Source organism: Oreochromis aureus, linkage group 1 (genome assembly GCF_013358895.1).
Source record: "Oreochromis aureus strain Israel breed Guangdong linkage group 1, ZZ_aureus, whole genome shotgun sequence".
Taxonomy (NCBI): domain Eukaryota; kingdom Metazoa; phylum Chordata; class Actinopteri; order Cichliformes; family Cichlidae; genus Oreochromis; species Oreochromis aureus.
Window position 1 is genome coordinate 14,610,539 of NC_052942.1, and position 22,152 is coordinate 14,632,690.

Here is a 22,152-nt window from a genome sequence, read left to right on the forward strand (position 1 = left end):
AAGCGCGTCACGAGCGCTGTGTTTACGTTGCCAGGACACATTTGTCTGGCTACTGCGGATCCCAGGTGATTTACCTAAAAGCGGATTCTCCTGAGCGCTGGTTTCACCTGAGGATCAGATGAACATGAACAGCACACACAGTTTTCAGGATAGCACACAGGATATTAAAAACACCGTCGTCTGAGGCTATCTCCTCCTTTCGCTCCCAAATAAATACATATTTTGAGATGGCTTTTTTCTTAGCGCGCACAGGTTGAAAGATGAAGGCCAAAGCTCTGTCAGTGAAGGAGTGCGCCTGGATGTCAGAGGACTGCCACCTGGTGGACATACCGCGTGAAGATACCCAGAGGGACAGCCTTTGCTTACCGAATATCTTCCAAAAGTCCAAAAAGGTGAAGCCTCTGACAAAGACTCGGACCAGCCCCAATTGCCAGGTTTACTACACAGCCAGGGAGCTTCTGCTGGAGGTGCTGGACAGAGAAGCGATCCGGGAGCTGATCAGGAGAGCTGCCGGTGTGAAGCCAGGGCCAAATCGGCAGTCACACTGCCAGAGCAGGGAGCAGAGCACAGATGTGTCTGAGGAAGGGTATGCTGATGCAGTGACGTGGTTTTCTGTGGTCCTGCAGAGCGGCCTGTCTTTGGGGGAGAACTGCAACTTTGGGCATGATCTGAATGTGAAACTAGACGGATGGCAGGGCGTGCTAAAGAGAAACAGCATCCAGGCCGACCTGCTGTCTCTGACCAGACTGGAGGATGGAGACAAGCTGGAAGTCCTCTCTGCTTTCTGTGGCCACATAACCCAGCGCTACCAGGCCCTCCATACCCCAGGGCCAAACCTGGCTGTGAAGAAATACAGACTGTCCTCTCAGCAGGAGCACTACTCTCTTTATCTCGCTCTCCTCTGTGACCCAAGCTCGGGGTTTATCTGTAACACGTATCTGTACTGTCCAGAGCAGCTCCAGAGGCAGAGTAAGAAATCTGTTGTGGAGCAGGTGGTCAGACACCTGCTGAGACCTTTCTGCAGCCACAGGTGTGTGGTTCAGCTGGATAGCTCCGCCTGGATGGAAGGAAGGCTCACACATATCTTGTCTAGATTAGGGTTCACCATTCATTTTGTTCCCGCTGTTAAGAGGCCACCATCTTCACCACCTGAGGGCTCCATGATGTCTGAACTTATTGCCCACCTGCAGGGTTGGACAGGACCTGCCCTCGTTCCCCTGTCTGACCCGAAAGGAACAGCGGCCGATGTATTCCTCCCAGGCCTTTGGGTGACGCTGCATGTGATCTGCATCAACACATTTGTGCTCCACACTCTGCAGAGCCAGAGCTCAGGAAAGAAGGTCAACCTGACTCAGTTCACCAGGACTCTGGCCTCTCAGCTGGCTGTGAACAGCAGCACCGCCGTGCCTGTTCTGCCACGACTGAACAGCAGCTCATACCAAGAGAAAAATGTCTCAAATATTTGTAAGCAAAGGTTAGTCCCGCTTTTTGTCACAGATCTTCTGCTACGTCTTATGGCTGCTGCAATGTTTGATGAATGAAATAAGCCAAACAGAAAAAAAATGAAATTCTGAAAACTTTATATTTAGCTTAGTATTTAATTTATAAGTGTGTGTTTTAGATATTTGATCCCCACACTCATCACTGAGCCTTGAGCACCCTGATTCTGACTTTCAGTCTTCCTTCCTTGCTCATCACCCCACTTAACCCGCCATAGAGCCTTACCGCTACTTGCAGCTGATTTTTAATTTCCTGTGTTATCTATCCCACCACTTGACACACCACATTCTAATGTGATAACCAGGGTTTTTAATATTGTGATCTTTTTATGTGAAGATTTGAACAAATAAATCCTGTCATTGATATATTTGATATTTTTGCTTGACTAAATTCTCCTGCAGGACAAACACCAACATCTGTGGTCAGGTGACGGTGAAAGGAAAACACAGGTGCAGCTCTGCAGTGAGGCTGCAGAACAACTGGAACAGACCGGGAGTGTGTGGGTTAGACAATTCTGGCAACTCTTGCTACTTAAATGCGGTGTTACAGTGCCTGTGCTCCACCGTGCCGCTCGTAGAGCACCTCCTGGATCAGGAAACACGCAGAGAACTGGAAAAGTAAGACTGAGCATCTTCGTTTTATTCTCAGACTCACCTGAGGGTTGGCAGTCATGTTTTTTCCAGTAGTTTAACCTCTTTTCATGCAGGTCCAAGTGCCGGGTCGCTGAGGTGTTTGTCCGCCTGCTAGAGGAGATGTGGCTGGGGACAAACTCCAGCTGTGCCCCTGTAGAGGCCAGGTCGGTGCTGTGCTCCATCCTTCCCCAGTTCAACAACTACTCCCAGCAGGACGCCCAGGAACTGCTCCTCTTTCTCCTTAACGCGCTACACGACGACCTGAAAAAGGTGCAGAGACACCTGCGCATCTGCACCATCACATAGCCTGTTCCTTTCGGTAATATAAACCCACGGAAAGCATAACTGAGTGTGTTTCTGTGCGTATGTGATTGTTTACAAGGTTGCAAAGGACCAGATGCGCTGTTCAATACGACAGCCGAGGCAAGAACACAATAGGAACTGCGCCACTGAAAGCACCATTGTGTCACAGCTGTTTGAGGGCCAGCTGAGCTACATAACCCTCTGCATGCATTGCGATCAGCAGGCGTACAGCACACAGGCCTTTACTGTGCTGTCACTGCCGATTCCTGCCGGCATCCTTAAGTGCTCCATTCAGGCAGGTTTTTTTTAAACACCTTGCAGACTCTTTGCATTTGATATATTGTTGGCCTCGCCCCTGCAGTTCTGTGCTTGTTTTTTATTTTCATTTCATGTTGTGCAGGACTGTCTGTCGCTGTTCTTCGAGCAGACCGTCCTAACTGGGGGAGAGCAGCTGCTGTGTTCAGTGTGCAGGATGAGGAGAGAAACGGCGGTCATCACTAGTTTGGACAAACCTCCAGAGATCCTCATGTTGCACCTAAAACGGTGAGAGGGAATGGATCGTCATCTGTTAAGATACTTTATTTACAGAGTATATGTTCAGTCGATAAAATCTTTAGATTTTATGAATGGATGTGTAACATTTAGCAGAGTATAATCTCACTTTAAGGTCCACTCAGGAGTGTAGCTGCTCTTAGGCTTTCATCTTTAGAAGGAGATGAACTTCAGCAGGGTGCTTTGTTCGAAAGCAATTAAAGGACTTAGTTGATGCTGCCTAGATTCAGTGTTGACCGTGAAAACGGCAGTGCACAAGACTTTCACATTCACGTCACATGATACAATTAATATCATTATGACCAAAATTGAGCAAAACCAAGAAGGCTTTGTAGGCTTGAGGGGAAAAAAAAAACAAGATGCTTAAATAAATCGTTTCTTCCCCATGTGCAATTTTCTAGGTCTGCCACTGCTCTGGAGACATTCTTTTTTTTAGTGACCAATTCAGTCTGTATTTGGTCTATTTGAATTACAGCAACAATGGTCATGACAGTAACAGACCAGCAACAATATGCATTCGAATAATTCAAGGACTGAGTTTGTTAAATTATTAGACAATAAAGACTCAAAAAATTAATTAACTGATTTCTAATAATGGTCTTTTTGCTTGTAAGTACAAAAAAACTAATAGCGCCATTTATCAATATTGAGTAACAGACCTTTGCTACAAATAACATGTATTCATGCATGCATTAATTCAGCAGGCATCATGAATACTTAATACTCTTTCTATTCTATTATGAAGTGTTTCTGCTTCCACATACCCCGGCGATACAGGAAGGCTAAGACAAATCAATAACCCCCACTGTTTTTTTAAGAGTCAGTGTTTTAAACTAAACTTGTTTCCTCCGCCGCAGGTTTGGCTGTAAGGGGAAGAAGCAGGTGAAACTGAGGACTAATGTCGCGTTCCCCATGAAGCTCGACTTGACCCCATTTCTGTCGAGCTCAGTGCATAATGTCTCGGATTCTTCATACCACCTGTATGCTGTTGTGGTGAGTGAACATGAAGAAGATCGTAATATGAATTTGTGAGGTCATGTTTGTGTTTTGCCAAAAGATATTTGAGCGCACTGCAAACATCCACACTCGTAGATTCAAAGACTTGGAGATGCATGACTGCCAAGACCACGAAGGCTCAGGGCTGTAAATGAAATGCATGATGCCACTTTAGCAGTCAGGGGTGTGTCCAGAAGGGGGCCATGGGGTGGCAACAGCCCCTTCTGAAAAATGACTGCCCTCAGGGGCTGAGGGCAGTCATTTTTGGCAGGTTGGACTGGAATACTGTTAATCTTACAATCCCCAACATTGTTATATAAGAGCATGAATACTACCAGTAGGAATGTAACTGAGTACATTTACTCCAGTGATTTACTGGGACTTACGTGTTGCTGCTTTCTTCTGTTACTCCACTATATTTTGGATGCAATTACTGTATTTATACTATTTATTTTGCAGCTTTTTAAATCTTTAGTTATTAATTTCCTGATAAATTACATTATTATATAATTAAAATAATCAACAGCTTCAATAATAAAGAGACCATTTTAAAATTCCTAGGAACACCCCTGGTGCCAGACTTTTCCTTAGGCAGGGGCGCAAAACTCATTTTCCATCCTGGGCCAGTTTGATCTTCTGTGGGCTGGAGCAGTGAACCAACCCCTTCTAACAGTGTGAAGTAGTTTAATAATTTAATGTGAGATAACTTAGTATGAGAAAATGAAGGGCAGCTTCAATAAACTGTCTCAGTTTTAATACGTGATAAGGAAATGCTGCTGCAGTTCATGAAACAAACCCAACTTTTTTGGGCTTAAATAGTAAAACACAAAACTGTAACATTACAGAAAAACTTTTGGCATTGCCACAAAGTGCTTTACACCAATTTAAGATCACCCAGGCAACACACAGGGTTTAATGTTTAGGACTTGGCACCGTTTCATGTAAATATTACAGCTGCATCTGTTTTTTTTAAATGTATTAATGTTTTTTAATAGAACCACACAGGTCATCTAAACATGGGTCACTATACGGCTCTGTGCCACAACGCCTCAGCCCAGACCTGGCACTTGTTTGACGACTCGCTTGTCAGAGAGGTACAGGACACCCTGGTGCAATCTCCCAACGCCTACATGCTGCTCTACAGCCGTAAGCCTTTCCAGAAGCCAAAGATCCAAGGACTGTGAGCTTTGCAAATAGAAGACCAAATCCAGTTTCCCTCTTGAAAATGTTTCTTATCATCTGCATTTGGTTCAACATCTCTGGTGCTCTTTGTACTGTTAGCATCTCCATAACAATTAGAAATAAATTAAAAGCTATAACACGGACTTGTGAGTTCAGTGCTAATGTATAATGTTTAACTATCACGCTATCTCACAACCACAGGAAGACAGGGACATCATGTTGATAAGGGCTTTATGACAGTACTTAATACATATGCTGAAAATATCTTGGAAAATTTGTTCACAAACACACAGAGAAACTAATTTGAAGCAGTTTTAATAAATAGACATGAGTTGTTTGAGATTAATATAATCGTTATATCTGAAACACTTTCAGAACATTGAGGGGGGAAGTACAAGTGAAAAGAAAATAGCACATGATCTCATGCGAGGCAATAAAAACAGTCAGGAAGTTCAGAGTCTAATCCTACCCCTTAAGAGCTCTGGTCCATTCTAAAAAAAAATTATAATCAAGCTTACTTTGTGCTTGCCCTCGTCAGTCGGCTGGTCAGTCAGGCAGCGTGTTGACCCTATCACACTCGTGTAAGTGGCTAAGGGTAATTTCTCATGTCTTCACATTCTCCAGCTCAATACTAAACATTAAAGTAATTCAAAAAAAAAAAAAATAATCTAACCAAGCCTCAAACAAATAAAGACCAAAAAATCACTAGTATGAACCAAACAGGATGTCAATCTATCCTGATACATTTGCCTCTAAATAGTGTTTGAGTATAATCATGTAAAGAGTAAGTATGTTTAACTGACAAACTTTAAGAAGACCGTAGGGTTTCCTTTCATTAGCTGAACAGAGCAAGACAGACAAGATATCAGCATCAGTTTAAAGCATTCTGAGTAGAGCGCTGAAATCGGCTGTTAAACAAATATGTTCTACATAAACAACTTAATGTGATTGCATAAGTGGATAAGTGCAAGAATGTGGCTAATATGAACAATCAAAACTCCCTCCTTTACCTCAGGAAGAATGCTAAAAATCAGTCACAGTCTCTTTAACACCCCCTCGTTAATAAACAAGAGAAGGCTCTACAGGTAAACCCCTAAAACATATGCTTTGCCTTTATGAATATGGAGATAATATAATGGCTGCTACTTTCACGAAAAAAATAATAATAATTTGGTCACTTAACAGATAAATATTTTGCCCTAAAGTATTTACATTTTTAATGTGCAACATCAGTGTCGGTAGGTATGTACATGCCGCCTAACTGTTAATCCTGTGTATGCACAGTACAAGAAAGCTGAAAATCAGTTCTGCGATAGTGCTGTCCACACCGAGTGCGAAAGAAATGCGAGTGAAGAGCGTCTGGACCAGTGGTCAGCCCTACAGCACAACTATGGTAGAGAAGTCAGATTTAAAGGAGGATCCATTTAGTCTCTAGATGATCAGTAACGTGAACAGATGGCATATTTTAAACAGCTATGGCTCCTCTAGTAGCTGAAGCGTTGCACAGTGTGCCTGCACCGTTCTCCTTTCTGGGACAGACGAGATCTCATGGCCACTCGCTCGAGTAATTCCCCGACAAGTTACCCGCAGCTTCGTGCACCAGGTCCTCAGAGCTGTGATTCTAAAAAGAAAAAAAGCATTGCTGCTCTGGTGTATTAGTGTGCCTCCTTTATGTCCCACAGCACCATCACAGGGTGGAGTAAAACAGGATATAGGCTGCAGAGGACTTGACGGAGGAGGTGGAGATGTCAGACACCTCATGGTCGTCGAACTTGTACCAGCGCTGTTTGGCGGCGTTCTTACAGTAGGCTGTGTAATGGCCGCCATCTAAACCCCCATAGTGGTTCTGGTAGTGGAAAAGCAGACGACAATCAAATGTTACTTAAGCATTACAGGCTGCTGTTTTCAATGTTTTAAACTTTTTTTTTTTCCCCCAATCTTGCCTGTATAAATATTTTACTATCCTGTCTTGCTGTTTAGGGACCAAACACATTTATGTACCAAAGCTACTGAGCCAGTACAGCTCTTGTGTTGCCTATTTGCCAAAAGACTGGCTGTAGTCCCCAAGTAGATCCAACTCATTTTTTTATCATTCAGACAATTGTTGATGTTACTTTAATAAGTTGATAAACTGTACATCAACCTTGCTCCCTACATTTGTTATATTTGAGAAACCAAACAACCCATTAAAAAAAAAAAGTGTTCTTAAAAAGCCCAGGTTTTCACAGGTTGATCATACAAAACGAAATGGACCATGCTAGATCTATCGATTTAACGTTTACTGAAGCCTGAGTGGGACCACAGATTTTGCACCATGTCAAAATAATTTTTAAAAATTCACCAGTTTTGTTCAGTAAGCAGACTGTAAACTTTGCATGTAGCAAGTTTGTAATCATTGCTCATCTGCTGATCTTACCACAGATGATACCATATATAACTTTAGATTTTGACTATGAAGATATCAGAATTGGCATATATTAATAATTTGGTCTAATTTCACAATAACAGCTCATTCAGCCAGACCTTTAACGAATCCTGGGTCTGTCAGTAGAAGCAGCTATACTGAGCCCGAACTACATGCCAACACTTCTTTCTCACCAAAATAGAGAAATGGTATCATTGTGGTACCTGCTGAATTTACTGCCCAGGACACAGGACCCGTTGGCATTATGCCTTAACTTAATACAGTTCAGCAAATCATATTTATATAGACAGGCTCAGAGGGTTCCTGAGCAGAGTGTTATTTCAGAATAAAATGTTTATGTTAAAATTTTGTTTAGTGCATAAATTTAAAAATATTGGTAAAGGGCCAGTGATTTGACCTTGAGGTCAAGGTCACTGAGATCGAAAGTCATCAAAGATTTTTAGTAGACACCCTGATGGTATCAGTTTGAAAACCCTAGGTGACTTACTTCTCAAGCTATTGCAGATGCAAAGATGTTCAGAATATGTGAGCTCTGACATTTAGGTTGAGGTCACTGAGATTAGAAGAGATTTTTTTGCAGATGTTCCCATGTTATCAATTTGAAGCTACTGCTCACTACTCACAGCTACATTATCGAGTTATTGCATTCACACATTTAGGTGTCCATGCAGCCCACCCGCCTGGCGGGATGACAACAATACTTCATCAACCTTTTACAGCAGAGTGGTAAAAACAGCAGCAGTCCTTTCAGTTTCACTTACAGACACTCCGTAAAGATTGTATCTCTTCAGGCTCTGTTTGGGTCCAATGACGTACTGGGCCAGGTCCAGATTATCTAAAGGGAAGTCTACAGATGTCTGCAGTTTCTGCTTCCATCTACCCTCATAGGAGAACCTGCAGGAAGAACCCCCACAACAGAAAATAATGTTAATGTCAAAAATAGCACTCCTGTAAAGCTTATAAAGTGAGGAGTGAAAATAGACAGATAAAAACTGTTTTACTGCATTGATTACAGACCGTTTCAAGTGCACCAGGAGGATGGGTGGGACCTTCCAGATCTCCAGTTTCTTGGTGGAGTCTCTGTGGGCTTTGCAGTGTCTGCAGAACACCTTGTTGTTGTCAGTCAGCTTCTCTTCCTTGGAGAATAGCCTCAGACAATCCTACCCGGAAGTAGAAGAATCACTAATTATTAAGCATAGTTATATCTGCATTTAATCAAGAGTAATATGATCTACACAACCACAGTACATTCAATTGGCTAGTTTGTCAGAATAATTAATTCAGAGAAACAAATGCTGTTATGATGTGAATATATTAGATAACTATATGTGTGCTTGACACGAGAGAGAAAAACATGCTTTGATATGCCCTGACCTGTAGGGAGCACTTGCTGGTGGAGGCCAGTGGCAGCGACAGGTACATGAAGGTCTCAAATGTCCGTGACTTGCGATGGCAAGTCAGACATTGCACAGTGGACTTGAACTGCCCCTGGAACAGTGCTACGATGATGGACTCGTTCAGAAGCTTGTGTTTGCTCCAGGCCAGGTCAGCACCCGTTTGATCATCCAGATGGTCATTTTCTTCTTCCTTGTACCGCTTCCTGTTGTCCGCCTGACCAGAAGTGAAAGAAAATAAATAATTTAAAATGACAGATGCCAAAATTAACGGTTAGAGACACCTGCCTTTGTGATTCAACTAAAAATCGATGAATAATGGCAGATGTTCACTATACCACCTATCAATATCACATTGCAGGGAGAAGTGAAAACTCACTAAAAACTACATGAAGAATTTTCAAGCCATAATCTCTGTATTCATCTCTCCAGTATTGTTTAGCTTATTAGCATGCAGTTCAGCCAGTTCACTCTCAGTATGACAGGCAGAAAGATATGGCAGGTTAACACTTGCTAATTAATACCTTATTAATTAGTATGATATTTAAAAAAGAAAAAAGAAATCAATTGTCCCAGAGAGACAGAGTGGACTGGGACTGGGCCAGCGTGATGGCACACAGGTCAGAAGATCACACAAAAGGGGCATGATGAGATGGAGTGTGTGATGACAAATGCACATCACCAGCTGCTACAATCGAATCGGCATCCTATGCTCAAAAAGAAAATGGGTTGATGTACTTCTGCAACTTAACCCCAGGTGGAGACATTCGTCACTGTATCATTCAGCTGATACTCTAACAGCATAAATAAAAGACCTTCAATAGGAAAAATACCTCAGAAAAAAACCCACTACCTTTGTGGTTATAGTAAGTTTAAAAATATAAAATACTGGTGACCCGTCAGCCTCCTAGTAGACACCCCTATGGTATCCTAGTAGACACACCCATGGTATCAATTTCAAAAAGTTATTGCAGTGAAATAATACAAAAATACAGTTATCAGAAGTACTCTAACCTTGAGGTCAAGGTCATTGAGATTCAAACGTATCCAAGATTTTTAGTACATAAACATACGGCATCACTTTTAAGGTCTTACATCACCTCGTTCTTGATCTATCGCATTCACAAACGTAGGTGACCACAATATCAGCCTTTTACAGCTGAGTTATAAAAACATAAAATCGCACTAGGGGATTTTTTTTTTTTCCTCTGTCTTGCCTTACCCCCCGTCCCCCGATCTAAATGCACATGAAGCCAGTAAAAACAAAATAAACAAAAGGAAAAACATCTGTTGATACAGGCAATGAGCATGTCTTGGGTCAACATGCACAGAGGTTCTGACAGAGCATCAGACCAGACAGATGCAGACACGTCACACGCACACTGCTGCAGGAGGACCAAAGACACACAGCTATTTACTTACTCTCTAATTTGCCATCAAAATGAAACCCAGTGAAAAAAAACAGAAAGAAGGAAAATGATAAAAAAGACTAGGACTTTATTGTTAACAGGCAAGTGTGTAACAACATACAGGGATACTAAACGCAAACCTGAGAAAGCTGTGGTTCAACAGAATAAATGATTCACTGTTAATTTAGTCAATATTTAAATAAGAGTGAGACTATTTAGATGTTAATGGTTCTCTTTTCATGAAACCATTGCAAGACTTTGCCTCACTGGTGGCTGTGGAATACCCCTTATTAAGTTTTCACACTACCTTGTTGAGGTCCTCATGAAGCCCATCCATGAGGAACAGCAGCAGCTCCTGGGAGTCTTGCTGGTCATAACCAGCAAACTGCTCATTGATCTTGCCTATGGTGATCTTGAAGTCACGTGGACTGATGCACTTGTACAGACCAGCCCACAAGGCCTTCATGATTACACCAAACTCCTCGGCCACCTCCCCTTTGTGGCCAAGAATATTGTGCCTGGCAGAGAAAGAGAACAGAGGCCCCGGTGTTATACATTACCCCTCATACAGACCTCATTATGACCAGCAATTCCACTTATCTCGGATCTAACCTGTTTATATCCTCTAGGTAGCAATTGTTGTTGAAGTATTCAGCCAAGGCAGGAGTGTTGCAAAGACACTGTAAAATTGAGTTCATATAACATGTGTTGCCCAGGTTACGAAGGCCAGTCAGTGATGCGCCCAAACCCCCGAATGTGGGATTGAGGTTGCGAATTTTGGCTGCTGAAGGACGCGCAATCTCCACTTTAGAATAGACTTTGGCAGGTGCAGGTCTGAAAGAGAAAAGAGCAAAATGAGAGAAAGCCAGAGTAGTTACTACAGATGAATCATCAAAGGAAGTACCACAGTGTAATATGTACAAAGAATACAGGTCATACATACTATTGTTGCTTTAACAGCACAAAAAGCATAACTGTGGCTCAGGGGGCTCAGGGGAAGCGCATCTGCAACCGGAAGGTCGCCAGTTCGATCCCCGGGCTCTCTGTCCTGGTCGTTGTGTCCTTGGGCAAGACACTTTACCCTACCGCCTACTGGTGTTGGCCAGAGGGGCCGATGGCGCGATATGGCAGCCTCGCTTCTGTCAGTCTGCCCCATGGCAGCTGTGGCTACAACTGTAGCTTGCCTCCACCAGTGTGTGAATGCGAGAGTGAATGAATAATGGAATTGTAAAGCGCTTTGGGTGCCTTGAAAAGTGCTATATAAATCCAATCCATTATTATTATTATTTCACTGTAAAACAGGTTCAAACTAAACATGAACAGTCACTGAAATTACTACCTTACCATCCAGGCATCTTTTAACCCTACAGTCTCGAACCTCAAACTGTTTAGAACATGTTAAACAAATCTATATACACGAAGTGACCAGAAGAAAAAGTAACAAGAAAATTGTAACACCCTGCAACAAAAACCCTGTAACCATTGAGACCTTTGATTTTAAATCATCACACATTTTCTGCTCACTTAACTGAACAGCCTGAGCAAATACTATCAAAAAACTACTCTTCTATGCACACAAACACAATCTGAATCATCTTTATGACACTCTGACACACCATCTTTATACCAGAAGAAGTATTTTGCAGGCTTCGATTATCCTTTATAATATGCAGCTATTATCTGTTCACTGTCACTTCACATATTTATAGGTGCACAGCATGTCTTACTTGGTTTCTCTGTTGATTGTGGGTATGACAGCAGTAGCAGTCGGGGCAGTGGCCTTCTTCTGTGCCTCCTCTCTCAGGTCCTGACTGATGTCAGGGGAAGAGTAGGAGCGTTTCAGTTTAGACTGCTCCTGCTCTCGTTCACGGTTGGTGTCTGGCTCAGCTGGTCGTGGTGTTTTCTGTTTGACTGTTGGTGGTGTCGATGGTGGGGTCTGGGGAATAGTGACTTCAGGAGGGTACAGGTGGACACGATTGGTTGGCGAATGGTAGTATCGGTAGGTCCCCGTTACTGTGTCAAGGAACTAGCCAAAAAAAATTAAGCAGAGGAAAAGAAAAGCATTTGGTAAAAGTTAACCATAAACCTTTAAACTTTTTTTCCTTTGAACTTTCACCCTCAGTTATTTCAAATGAATCACTTATTTCAGGTTCGGGTATCTGGTACCTTCATCCAACCATCAGGAAGGCCCGGTACACTCCTACCCATCTCTTCACTCCTTGCTCGGGTCAGAGGCTCCCTCTGTGAAGACACACACACAAACACACTTTATTTAATAAGGTCATACAAAAAAATAATAATAAAAGCTGTGAGAGTCACAGTCTCTCACAGCCCTGCTGAAATCTAACAAACGCAATAAATTTGACAGACAACACTAACCCCAAGTGTCCAGGAATTCAAATTTAATAAAGGACAAACTACAATTGTTTAGCGGTGGCTTCACTTCTCTATCAAACTGTTCCTCCATTTTGACAGTGACAGGTTAAACTGAAGGAAGCGATCAGCCTAAACAGGACTAGTTAGTAAAAATGGGGGGTTAGAATTTAAAGTCTCAACATACACATGCCACCTTTATATGAGCAGCATTACACTATTTGATGTGCAATCTTTACAAATAATTGTTATTTGGGCTCTAATTGTTATACTTTAGCTCTAGGAACCAAACTAGATTCTAATCCTTTAACTCATTAAAACAGTTTAGTGGATTGTGTGTTTAAATAATAATAAAAAAAAAAGTACATTGTTTAGGATGTGCAATTATGACGAAGAATTTTTAACATCTTCTTTTAACCAATGATTTAAGACACTAGGACCTTGTGGGATGACCTTAAACTTTCATTTGTTTGTGATAGTAATTATCTCTGACAGAGAAGAGGACTCACCTTAATCTCACTAACAATATGGTTGGGAGCCGGGGAATCCAGAGACATACTCTTAGAGGGTGTGTCAGAGTTCTGCTCTTTTCCTCTCCTGTCTTTTTCGTCCCATGCTTTGTTTATTTTATTTTCCTCATCTTCTGCCTTCTGCCTTTCCAGTTTCTTCTTCTCCTGATGTCTTCTCTCTTCCTCTTCCTTCCTTCTCTTCTCACTTTCTTCCTTTTCTAGCCTTTCTTTCGACTCCTTGTCCCGTTTCTCCTCCTCTAAACGACGCTGCTGCATGCGCTTCTCCTGCTCCTGCTTTGCTTTCTCCATCAATGCCACTGCTTCGGAGTGTATCTGACTTTGTTCTTCTTTAGAAAGAGAAGCATTAGAAGCAAAGGGTGGTTTAACTGAACGGTCTGGGACAACTGGGCCATTCTGGGTGGAGTCCTTTGCTGACCCGTTTTGGCTGGGCTTAGGTTCAGGTTTCTTGGTACGGTCAAACTGGGACAGGAGAAGAGTCACGTTTAGACACATTTGGAGTCCTTAATGCTTTGCTTTTTTTTTCTCTAAAGGTTTAACAGTTATCAGGGTAAATACAATACCTGAGGGAATGCTTTGGGTGTTGCAGGTGACTGGCTGGATGTGCTTGCAGCAGGGGCCTTCTTACCCAAGTCCTGACCAGAATTTGTGGAGCCGGTGACAGAGAAATCAACACTGTCGGGCAACCTATCAGCGACTATGGAAGTTTTAGATGTTGGAGGTTCTGCTGGTGTGACCCCATTCACAAGCACAGGAGCTGATGGTTCCTGAGGCTCAAGTGAAACTTCAGGCTCGGGTGGAGGTGGGGTTGGAGGTTTTGGTTCTTCAAGGGATGGGTAACTAAAGTTCACTGTTCAAAACATCAAAGAAAATGTCTACATGTAAGACAAGAGTCCAGCCACAATTAGGAAGTAAGTGAGTAATATGTATATTTTATATTGTAAACAACGTACATATTGTATAGTAAGTATATTGTGGTTTTTATTTTCTATCTCATAAAATGACAAAACATAGCATTAAAGGGCCACTTTTTAATAAACTGTACTACTCATACTCACACTGAGGGAGGGTGTTGGTAATGGTCTGTCTAGGTGGTCGAACTTTAGCATTGGTCGTATACATGGGGTAAAACAACAGCCAGTTCTCATAGCCACCCTCCAGCACCAGCGGCTCACTACGCAGGATGGTGATGCTGTCCCACTGTGTAGTTGTCAAACACAACATTGTAATTTTACATGACACAGCTATTGATATTTACAAGCTACTGGATAAAGTCAACCACCCTCCAGACACAGTTACCTTAAAAAGAGCATCTTTGAGGCTCTGCAAGGTGGTCCCCAGTTTAAGGTCAGTGACAGAACTGAACCAATCCAAGAGGATGACATAATCTACAAATCCCCGCCGTTTCCAGTGCTCTTTGGAATCTTCTGGCAGCTTTGCCTCAATCTGATTCACAGTGATTCTGAAAAGTCAAAACATTTCATTGACCAAAAAAACCCAAAAACACAGACACAAAAATAAATAAACGAAAGATAGAAAGATCAGTCCATTCATATTATTATTCGATAATGAATCACACATGCTGTGTTAGAACAAACTTCAATCAAATTTGAAGCTTCGCTTCTCACCCTGGGCTAATGGCCTCCTCAGGCACGCTGATGCAGGTTTGAGCCTGGACCTGAATATGAGACTCCTCAAAATCTCGATGGCTGCGTGCATCCATAACAATTATTGCGATAGTCTGGTCCTTCATCATGTTGTAAAGTTTCTCAGCCGTGATCCCACCAGCAGGCAGCGCAGCTGTCAGACAAAATTCGTAACTCAACACTAATAAATAAACTAAATTCAAATAAAATTCAAAGATCAAAACAAAATGACTGCTTTGAGGTTTTCCACTTTACCTTTTGAGGTTACATTCTTCAGTTCATTCTGTTCAGCTTTCACCTGCAACACACATCCACAAACACTCATCTCATTAGCATGTTAACATAAATTGAACTGGAATTTTTGCCTTATACTAAAGATACATAAAAGAATCATTGCGATTTCAATACAGGCATTCAAATATTAATTAAGCTACAAGTGTTTGCATTATTATTATTAAAATCCACTGTAATGCCCAATAGGGCAAAGAAAATAAAACATTTGAAGTCTTTATTTCTCACCTTATTTTCCAAAAGGCACAGAAATGCTGTGTGTAATAAATATCTCAATACCTGTAACCACCTGCAAAATTCAACTCTTATACTGTGCTTTAGGTTAGATCCTTTTGGGAGGGTTATTTATCAATGCAGTTCTTATGTAAGTGTAAATTTGGTAAAATATCGGAAAGTTGCATATAAGACAGTAAAATACTCCTTTTGAATTTGCAACATATTTCTAAAAGTTGGGATAGTGACAGATTCACCACTTCGTTGCATCACATTTCATGTTTAAAAAACTAATTACCGCTGAGGAGATCATCTACTGTAGGAAAAAGCTTTCCAGTCACTATCTGAGTTCAGCTTCATACTGTTCAGAGTCTCCTTTGGTCTGTGTTGTTGTCCAAGTGTTTTCAATGGGGGACAAGTCTTGAATGCAGGCAGACCAGTTTGACAGACTCTATTATCTGAGCATTCCTTTTGTGATGTGTGAAGAATGTGCAGAAGGTGGCACATCTATGTCATCTGAATGGAAGAATATTCCATTGCAAAGCCTATATATCTTACGCAGTGTAAATGGGGGCTTCAAAAATAAGTCCAAAACCAGCAATATACTTTGCAATGAGTATACACACTGGCAGCAGTGTGTATCCTCATTTCAAACCTTCACCTTTTTGCTGTCCTTCCTGTTTGCGAATGACGTTTTTGGAGAGCCCCGTTCGCCATCCTTCTCTGTCATTTCCTCCCTCCTCTTCTTCTCCTCTTGTCTCTCCTTTTCCTCTAGTTTTTTTCTCACTTCTACCTCTTCGTACCTGTTAAAAATAGGTAGGAAATAAAGATCAGTTAAGTGAAACAAAATCAATATCCTATTTTGCAGTGTCTGAATTAAGAAAGTGACCATAATCATGACAGCTGAAACCTCTAACCTGAGTTTAAGACTTTCAGACAGCTTTTCAGCTTCTTCAATGGCTTTCTTAAAGCTGTTTGTCCCAAGCATAGTCATGTAATACTCCTGTGCACATCAGAGAACACTTCAAGTAAATAATCTGCCTTCATGTGAAAAAAACATTAGGTTAGCAATACAAAAATGAACAAATTTATAAATATTAGGTATACCGGTTGCTGCTTGAACTCTGGTCTCTTCTTGATGATGTCATATACTGTCAAATACTTCATGTACAGTACATAAGCTTTCTCCTCATCTCTGTCCAGACGGCACTCCTCTGCCGCCTTGAATATTTTGCAGGCACTCTGGACATAGCTACAAACACAAAAAATGTATATGTAAGTTAAAGACTTTCATCTCCACATGACTGCAATGTGCTTCAATCACAGAAGCCAGAAAATTGAGATCAGTGACAAATGTATTTTTATTAGGTATTAACTTATGCCAAAAAAATGTAGTAATATTACTTTCTAGTGCTCGTCTTGTCTGGCTTAATTTCAGCTTTTTTATTGAGGTCCCCCAGAGAGGTGGACAAATACAGCTCTTTGACCCCGGTGGAAACTGCAGGCATCTTGGCGAATGTGTTGAGTCAGAGGTCACTGGCAGGCAACAGGGTCAGTGGTGTAGACAAGCTCCGAACATCTCTGGATAAATGTTTGTGAAAGAGAAAAACACAAACACACGCTGTTTATACTAGAACAGCTGGTTCAATCTGCTAAAGAACAGTTAAGCCACGGTTAGCAAAAACGTCTCAAAAAGTTTTCCCGTGCCGTCAGCGGTCGTGTAGCATTTAGAGATGTCTAGAATTAGGATAGGTTAAGCCGAAACGACGACACGTCGAAGATAAATCACTTATTAGCTATAACACGGCGCTTGGCCGTAGTCAACAGACCCAGGACATGTCAACACTGACGACAACAACATAGTTTTCTCGCTAATGTTAGCCGCTACCCACTACTCGGCTGGATGCTTTTACGAAGCAGTTAACGGTCAACTAAACTGACAGCATTCGGGTTAAACTTTAAACCTACTACTTGGCTGATAAAAAACCTATTTAGCCCCTTAAACGTGCACTTGGCGTTGTTACCTTCCTCGTTAGCCTGCTAGCTACGTCAGTTAGCAAGCTGCGCATGGAGCTCACGTAGTTACGCGTTAAGGTTAGCTTATGAGAGCTATTTCCCTACAACAGAGACAGTCGAGTACATAACACCCCCCATATCACTGAGGTCTATATTACCGTCTGACAGTTTGACAATATACATTTAGTTTTAAAAAAAAAAATACCTCTTTCTGATCCGTTGCTTACACTTTAGCCACTTTTTGACAGCTGATTTCTGATTTCTTGTTCCGCTTCCTCCTTTTTCCCCCAACCCGTTCTCTTCTTCCTCTTCAGCTAATTCTTAGACGTCGGCATCCTTACTATCACACTACCGCCACCTTCTGGAGTCATTTTTTTCTTTCCTGATACCCGTTTCCCACATCTTTGCTGCCAAACCACATATTCTGTGGTGACTCCTGTATTTTATCTGTATTGCTCTGTGACTTTTAAGTGTACGTACTTACATTGTTTGCTGTTATAGTCTATAGCGCTACTCTTCAACTGCTGTAGATATATTCATAGCACTCTGTAGATCTGTTTACCACACACTGGTACATCTGTACATATGTAGCACATCTGTATATTTGTTCATATTACATCTGTATATCTGCCCGTCTGTATAGCAATATAGAATATCTGTATTCTGTACACCTCATCTGTATATCTGTACATATGTATACATCAGTACATCTGTACATTTGTCCGTAGAACATCTGTATATTTGCTCTCTGTATAGCTATATAAACATCTGTATACTTAATTTATTTGTACATAATCTGTACATAACTATTTCCACCTTTCATACTACCCTTATCTGTATATAATCTGCTCTTAATGCACTTAATGCACCTTGCACTTCTGATTAGATGCAAACTATATTTTGTTACCCTGTATTTATACATGTTTAATGACAATAAAGTTTGATCCTATCCTATCCTATCCTATCCTATCCTATCCTACTGCCATAAATCTGTATAGTTAAAACAGTTTTATACTGCCCAGTGATTAATATGTTTTTGGTTCTTTTGTTTATATATAGAGGTGTGTGAAAAAGTGCACTTCAGACCCACCCACGCCGTCAGACAAAAACTGGTTTATCCCAATGACAAAACTCCCAAACAGAAACGAAACAACTTAGTATTTGTTTGCAGTGCAGCAAGGAGTACTCAGACCTCTACATTCTAGAAACTACTACTACTCCACCTCAGCAGGATGAGACTCAGCTCACTCTTTTGAGGATGCCAATGTTCACATTTTGGACAGACAGGACAGATGGTTTGAAAGATGAGTGAAAGGGGCCATCTATGTCTACTGTGAACCACCATCTTTGATTAGAGGGGGTGGCTTATGATACCAACTGTCTGTAACCTACAGTGCAGATTTGAGAACCCTTCCCAGGCACCTTAACGTCCACTCATACCTTGCGTCAGTTAATCTCAATGAGTCACATGATGGTTTCACCCAAAACCTCTGCTGATAATGATCCACACCCCTTTTCACACTTTGGTTCGTGCGATGAGGCACGTGATCACTAGTAGGTCAACAGCCCTCTTAAGGGACAACTCCCACTAAGGTTTAAATACCTGGGACTCGCCACCATTTGGTTTTAGAACTGAAAAAGCTTCTCAGTTGAAAGGCGAAAGGTCTCGAAGAGACTTAAAGAAGTCCTGTCCCTTTCCTAAGATCTTTAGATTACCATTACCTGGATGACTGAGAAGCTACACTGACATATTCTGAGTAGTGGCATCCCAGTAAATTCACTCAAGGTCAGATCATGCAATGCACAGACAAACCAAGGGCTGCATGTCACGCTCCATTGGTTTGTTAAATGTTGAAAGCTGCTTCTCTCTAAAAAAGGACACAACAGCACGGATTAGGTTCACAAAGTTGCATCTGGACAAACCACAAGACTTTGGACAGACAAAAAAAAAGTTGAGATGTTTGGCCATAATGTACAACACCACATTTGAAGAAAAAAAAGCAAACCCAGCATGTCAGCACAAGCACCTCATACCAACTGTCAGTGTAGTGGTAGAAAGGTGATTATTTGGACTTACTTTCAGCCACAGGACACGTTGCATTCACTGATCAATCATGAACTCCTCCGCATGCATATACAAAGTGTTGTGGAGTTAATAATGAGATTATGATGAGTTAACAATCTTTCTAAACAGATCAAGCTTGGCTGAAACTGGTTCACGGATTAGAGCAATTGTTGGTGTTGTATGGCTCAGTCAAAGTCCAGACGTCAACTTGATTGAAATACTCTGGAGGAACTTTAAGAGCCTGAAAATAAACATTTGTCCGCAAACATAAATTACCTGAAGCAATGCTGTAAAGAAAAATGGGTCAAAATTCCTAAGAGACCGATAAAGTCATACAGAAAATAGTTATTCCTGCCAAAGGGGGCTCTGCAAGCTGCTGAATCATGGGGTCTAATGAGTTTGTCACAGGGCTGCATAGAGACTCTACCTGCTCTTCAAATGGACAGCTGAGGTTGATACAGAAGGAAAATGATGAGCTGTTGAAGTCAACACAAAGAAAGCTTGTTTCTAAGTTGGCTCTGACCTTCAGCTTCTTTTCTTTCTTCTCCTGTGATGGGCTTCCCGTATATACAAAGGAATATATTCACATCTATATACAGTATGTAATTCCCTTTTACATCAAGGATATTGTACATCATGTATTGTATTGTACTGTAGTAATAGTTAGTCTTGAAACTGAAAATGAATCTTTCTTTTTAAAAGCAGAGTGTACTTGTATTTTCTTAGGACTGCCCTATTAACAGTAGCTCACAGCCATGCCAGGCTGGTCTGCAGTTAAACCAGTCTGATCTGTTGTACACACAATGGTTCAAATGGAACGGATAAGGGCAGATAAGTGCTGCTTTTTTCACATTCATACAATGATTTAATAAATCAGCTGTTAAGTTGTGAGTTTTACATTAAAGTGATTTTAAAAAAGTGAAATAAAACAAAAAAAGTAAAGCTGTTATTAGATAAGTGACTTTCTGCATTACATTTTTTATTTGGTTCATTATTTTCTACCACCAAAATTCCTACCATGCAAGGGGAACATGTTTAAACTGACACTTAGTTGCTTTTCCCATTTTTTTAACCTTCATTCACAGCCAGTCTCATCATTAGTCATTAGTTTTTCCTCTCTGCTCTTCATGCTGTTGTTTTGCTTTTTTTGGTTTGCATTATCAAGCTCAAAGTTTTCTTTGTGACGGGCTTATGTCGCATGGCTATTTTCAGCTTATTTGAATAAAAGCAGCAGAATCAGACCAAATAAGAAGCACTCTCACTTTGATGTCACAAGGCAGCGATCAGGCTTCATTGCACAATAATGCTTAAATCCGCTTTCATCAGGCTCAGCCTCTCAAATTTAAAAGCACACAAGGAGCACAATAGTCACAGTGTGCTATGCTGCATATCACATAACACTTATTTCTGTGTATAGTAACACACCCACTCCTGCCATCAGTCATTGCATGCTACCAGTTTTCCTACATAAAATCAAAACTCTTTGTTCTTGATCAAATTTAAATAACCAGTTTGGCTAGTTTAGAAGAATCATTAACCTATGTGACGGTTTGGACACCAGATGTCAGATGTAAATATATCTACATAAACTCTTTAACCATTGTAACAGTAATAAACGATACTTACGAAATTGTTAATACATGGTTTATAAACTGTCCATGAACACTTCTTTGCAACTGAAGTTAAGAAACACTGTAATTCATCTAGTAACACTATATGGATCATTTTTATAAATGTATGTTTTAATAAACAGTTACTCAAAGATTAGGCAGATAGTTGTGCAGCAACGTAGATCACAAGGCAGCCAGTCCAGAGACCATGTTTCATGTCCTGTGTCACTCTCAGATTGGTTAGGCTCAGGAAAAGATTGTGATTTTGGTTAAACTAGACCCATTCTCAACATTAACCCTGCAGACTGGAAAAGGTACGTACCTACTAGTACCTACTTAAATGTAACCCCAAAGGCTCCGTGTTGTGCAAAAGGAGCCATGATTTCATGTTGTTTACACCCAGTTCTGACTCTACCATCTGAATGTGGCAGGAGAAATCTAGTCATCAGACTAGGCAACACTTTTCAAATTTTCTGCTGTCCAATTTTGGTGATCCGGTACAAACTGTGGCCTCTGTTTCCTGTTCTTAGCTGACAGGAGTGGAATTCAGGATGGTCTTCTGCTGCTGTAGTCCATCTGCTTCAAGGTTTGATGTGATGAAATTTTTCCCAGAGAAGTGCTGCTCACTGGATATTTTCTCTTTCAGACCATTTTTCTGTCAACCCTCACACTGTTACTTAAATCACTTTTCTTTCCCATTAGATGCTGTCATGCTCATGTCAAATGGAGTTGTTGCTGTGTGACTGGCTCATTAGATACTTGCATTCACAAGCAGACAGTTGTATGTAAGAATTAGGAAGATCCACCTCACCTTTGCCACTAAAAGTGTGTCACAGTACCTGCAGCAAAGAACAGCCTGTGTGTATCTCTGGAACCACGCTGTTTTGAAACAATGTCAGACTCTGACATCGTGGGAATGTGGAGAAGTTCAGTGATGAAGCCTTTTCCTGCTTTCAAACCAGACAGGCACATTTGATTAGAAGCTTTCATGTGAAGTTGCTTGTTCGCAACTTTAATG

General features: G+C 41.2%; 2 protein-coding genes and 1 long non-coding RNA gene across 3 annotated transcripts; 2 read left to right on the top strand and 1 right to left on the bottom strand.

Annotated features, from left to right (window-relative positions):
- Nucleotides 1–5,829, top strand: LOC116311659 (ubiquitin C-terminal hydrolase 22). Its single transcript, XM_031728851.2, has 7 exons — nt 1–1,474; nt 1,902–2,117; nt 2,207–2,402; nt 2,515–2,730; nt 2,836–2,978; nt 3,845–3,980; nt 4,979–5,829. The coding sequence occupies exons 1-7, from the start codon at nt 261–263 to the stop codon at nt 5,165–5,167; spliced, it is 2,310 nt and encodes a 769-aa protein (XP_031584711.1). The 5' UTR covers nt 1–260; the 3' UTR covers nt 5,168–5,829.
- usp8 (ubiquitin specific peptidase 8) lies at nt 5,465–17,904 on the bottom strand. Its single transcript, XM_031728852.2, has 19 exons — nt 17,665–17,904; nt 16,848–17,024; nt 16,551–16,695; nt 16,361–16,446; nt 16,105–16,246; nt 15,195–15,237; nt 14,922–15,093; nt 14,593–14,755; nt 14,352–14,493; nt 13,857–14,143; nt 13,276–13,755; nt 12,560–12,634; nt 12,121–12,419; nt 11,006–11,227; nt 10,701–10,911; nt 8,965–9,201; nt 8,608–8,750; nt 8,352–8,484; nt 5,465–7,011 (listed from the first exon to the last, which is right to left on the bottom strand). Exons 2-19 carry the CDS (start codon nt 16,949–16,951, stop codon nt 6,853–6,855), a joined length of 3,243 nt encoding a protein of 1,080 aa, XP_031584712.1. The 5' UTR covers nt 16,952–17,024; nt 17,665–17,904; the 3' UTR covers nt 5,465–6,852.
- A 2,190-nt stretch (nt 17,905–20,094) lies between these two features.
- LOC120438315 lies at nt 20,095–21,951 on the top strand. The gene is made up of 3 exons (XR_005611801.1): nt 20,095–20,122; nt 21,665–21,720; nt 21,837–21,951. It is a non-coding gene; the product is annotated as an uncharacterized LOC120438315 (long non-coding RNA).
- Nucleotides 21,952–22,152: the final 201 nt, after the last annotated feature.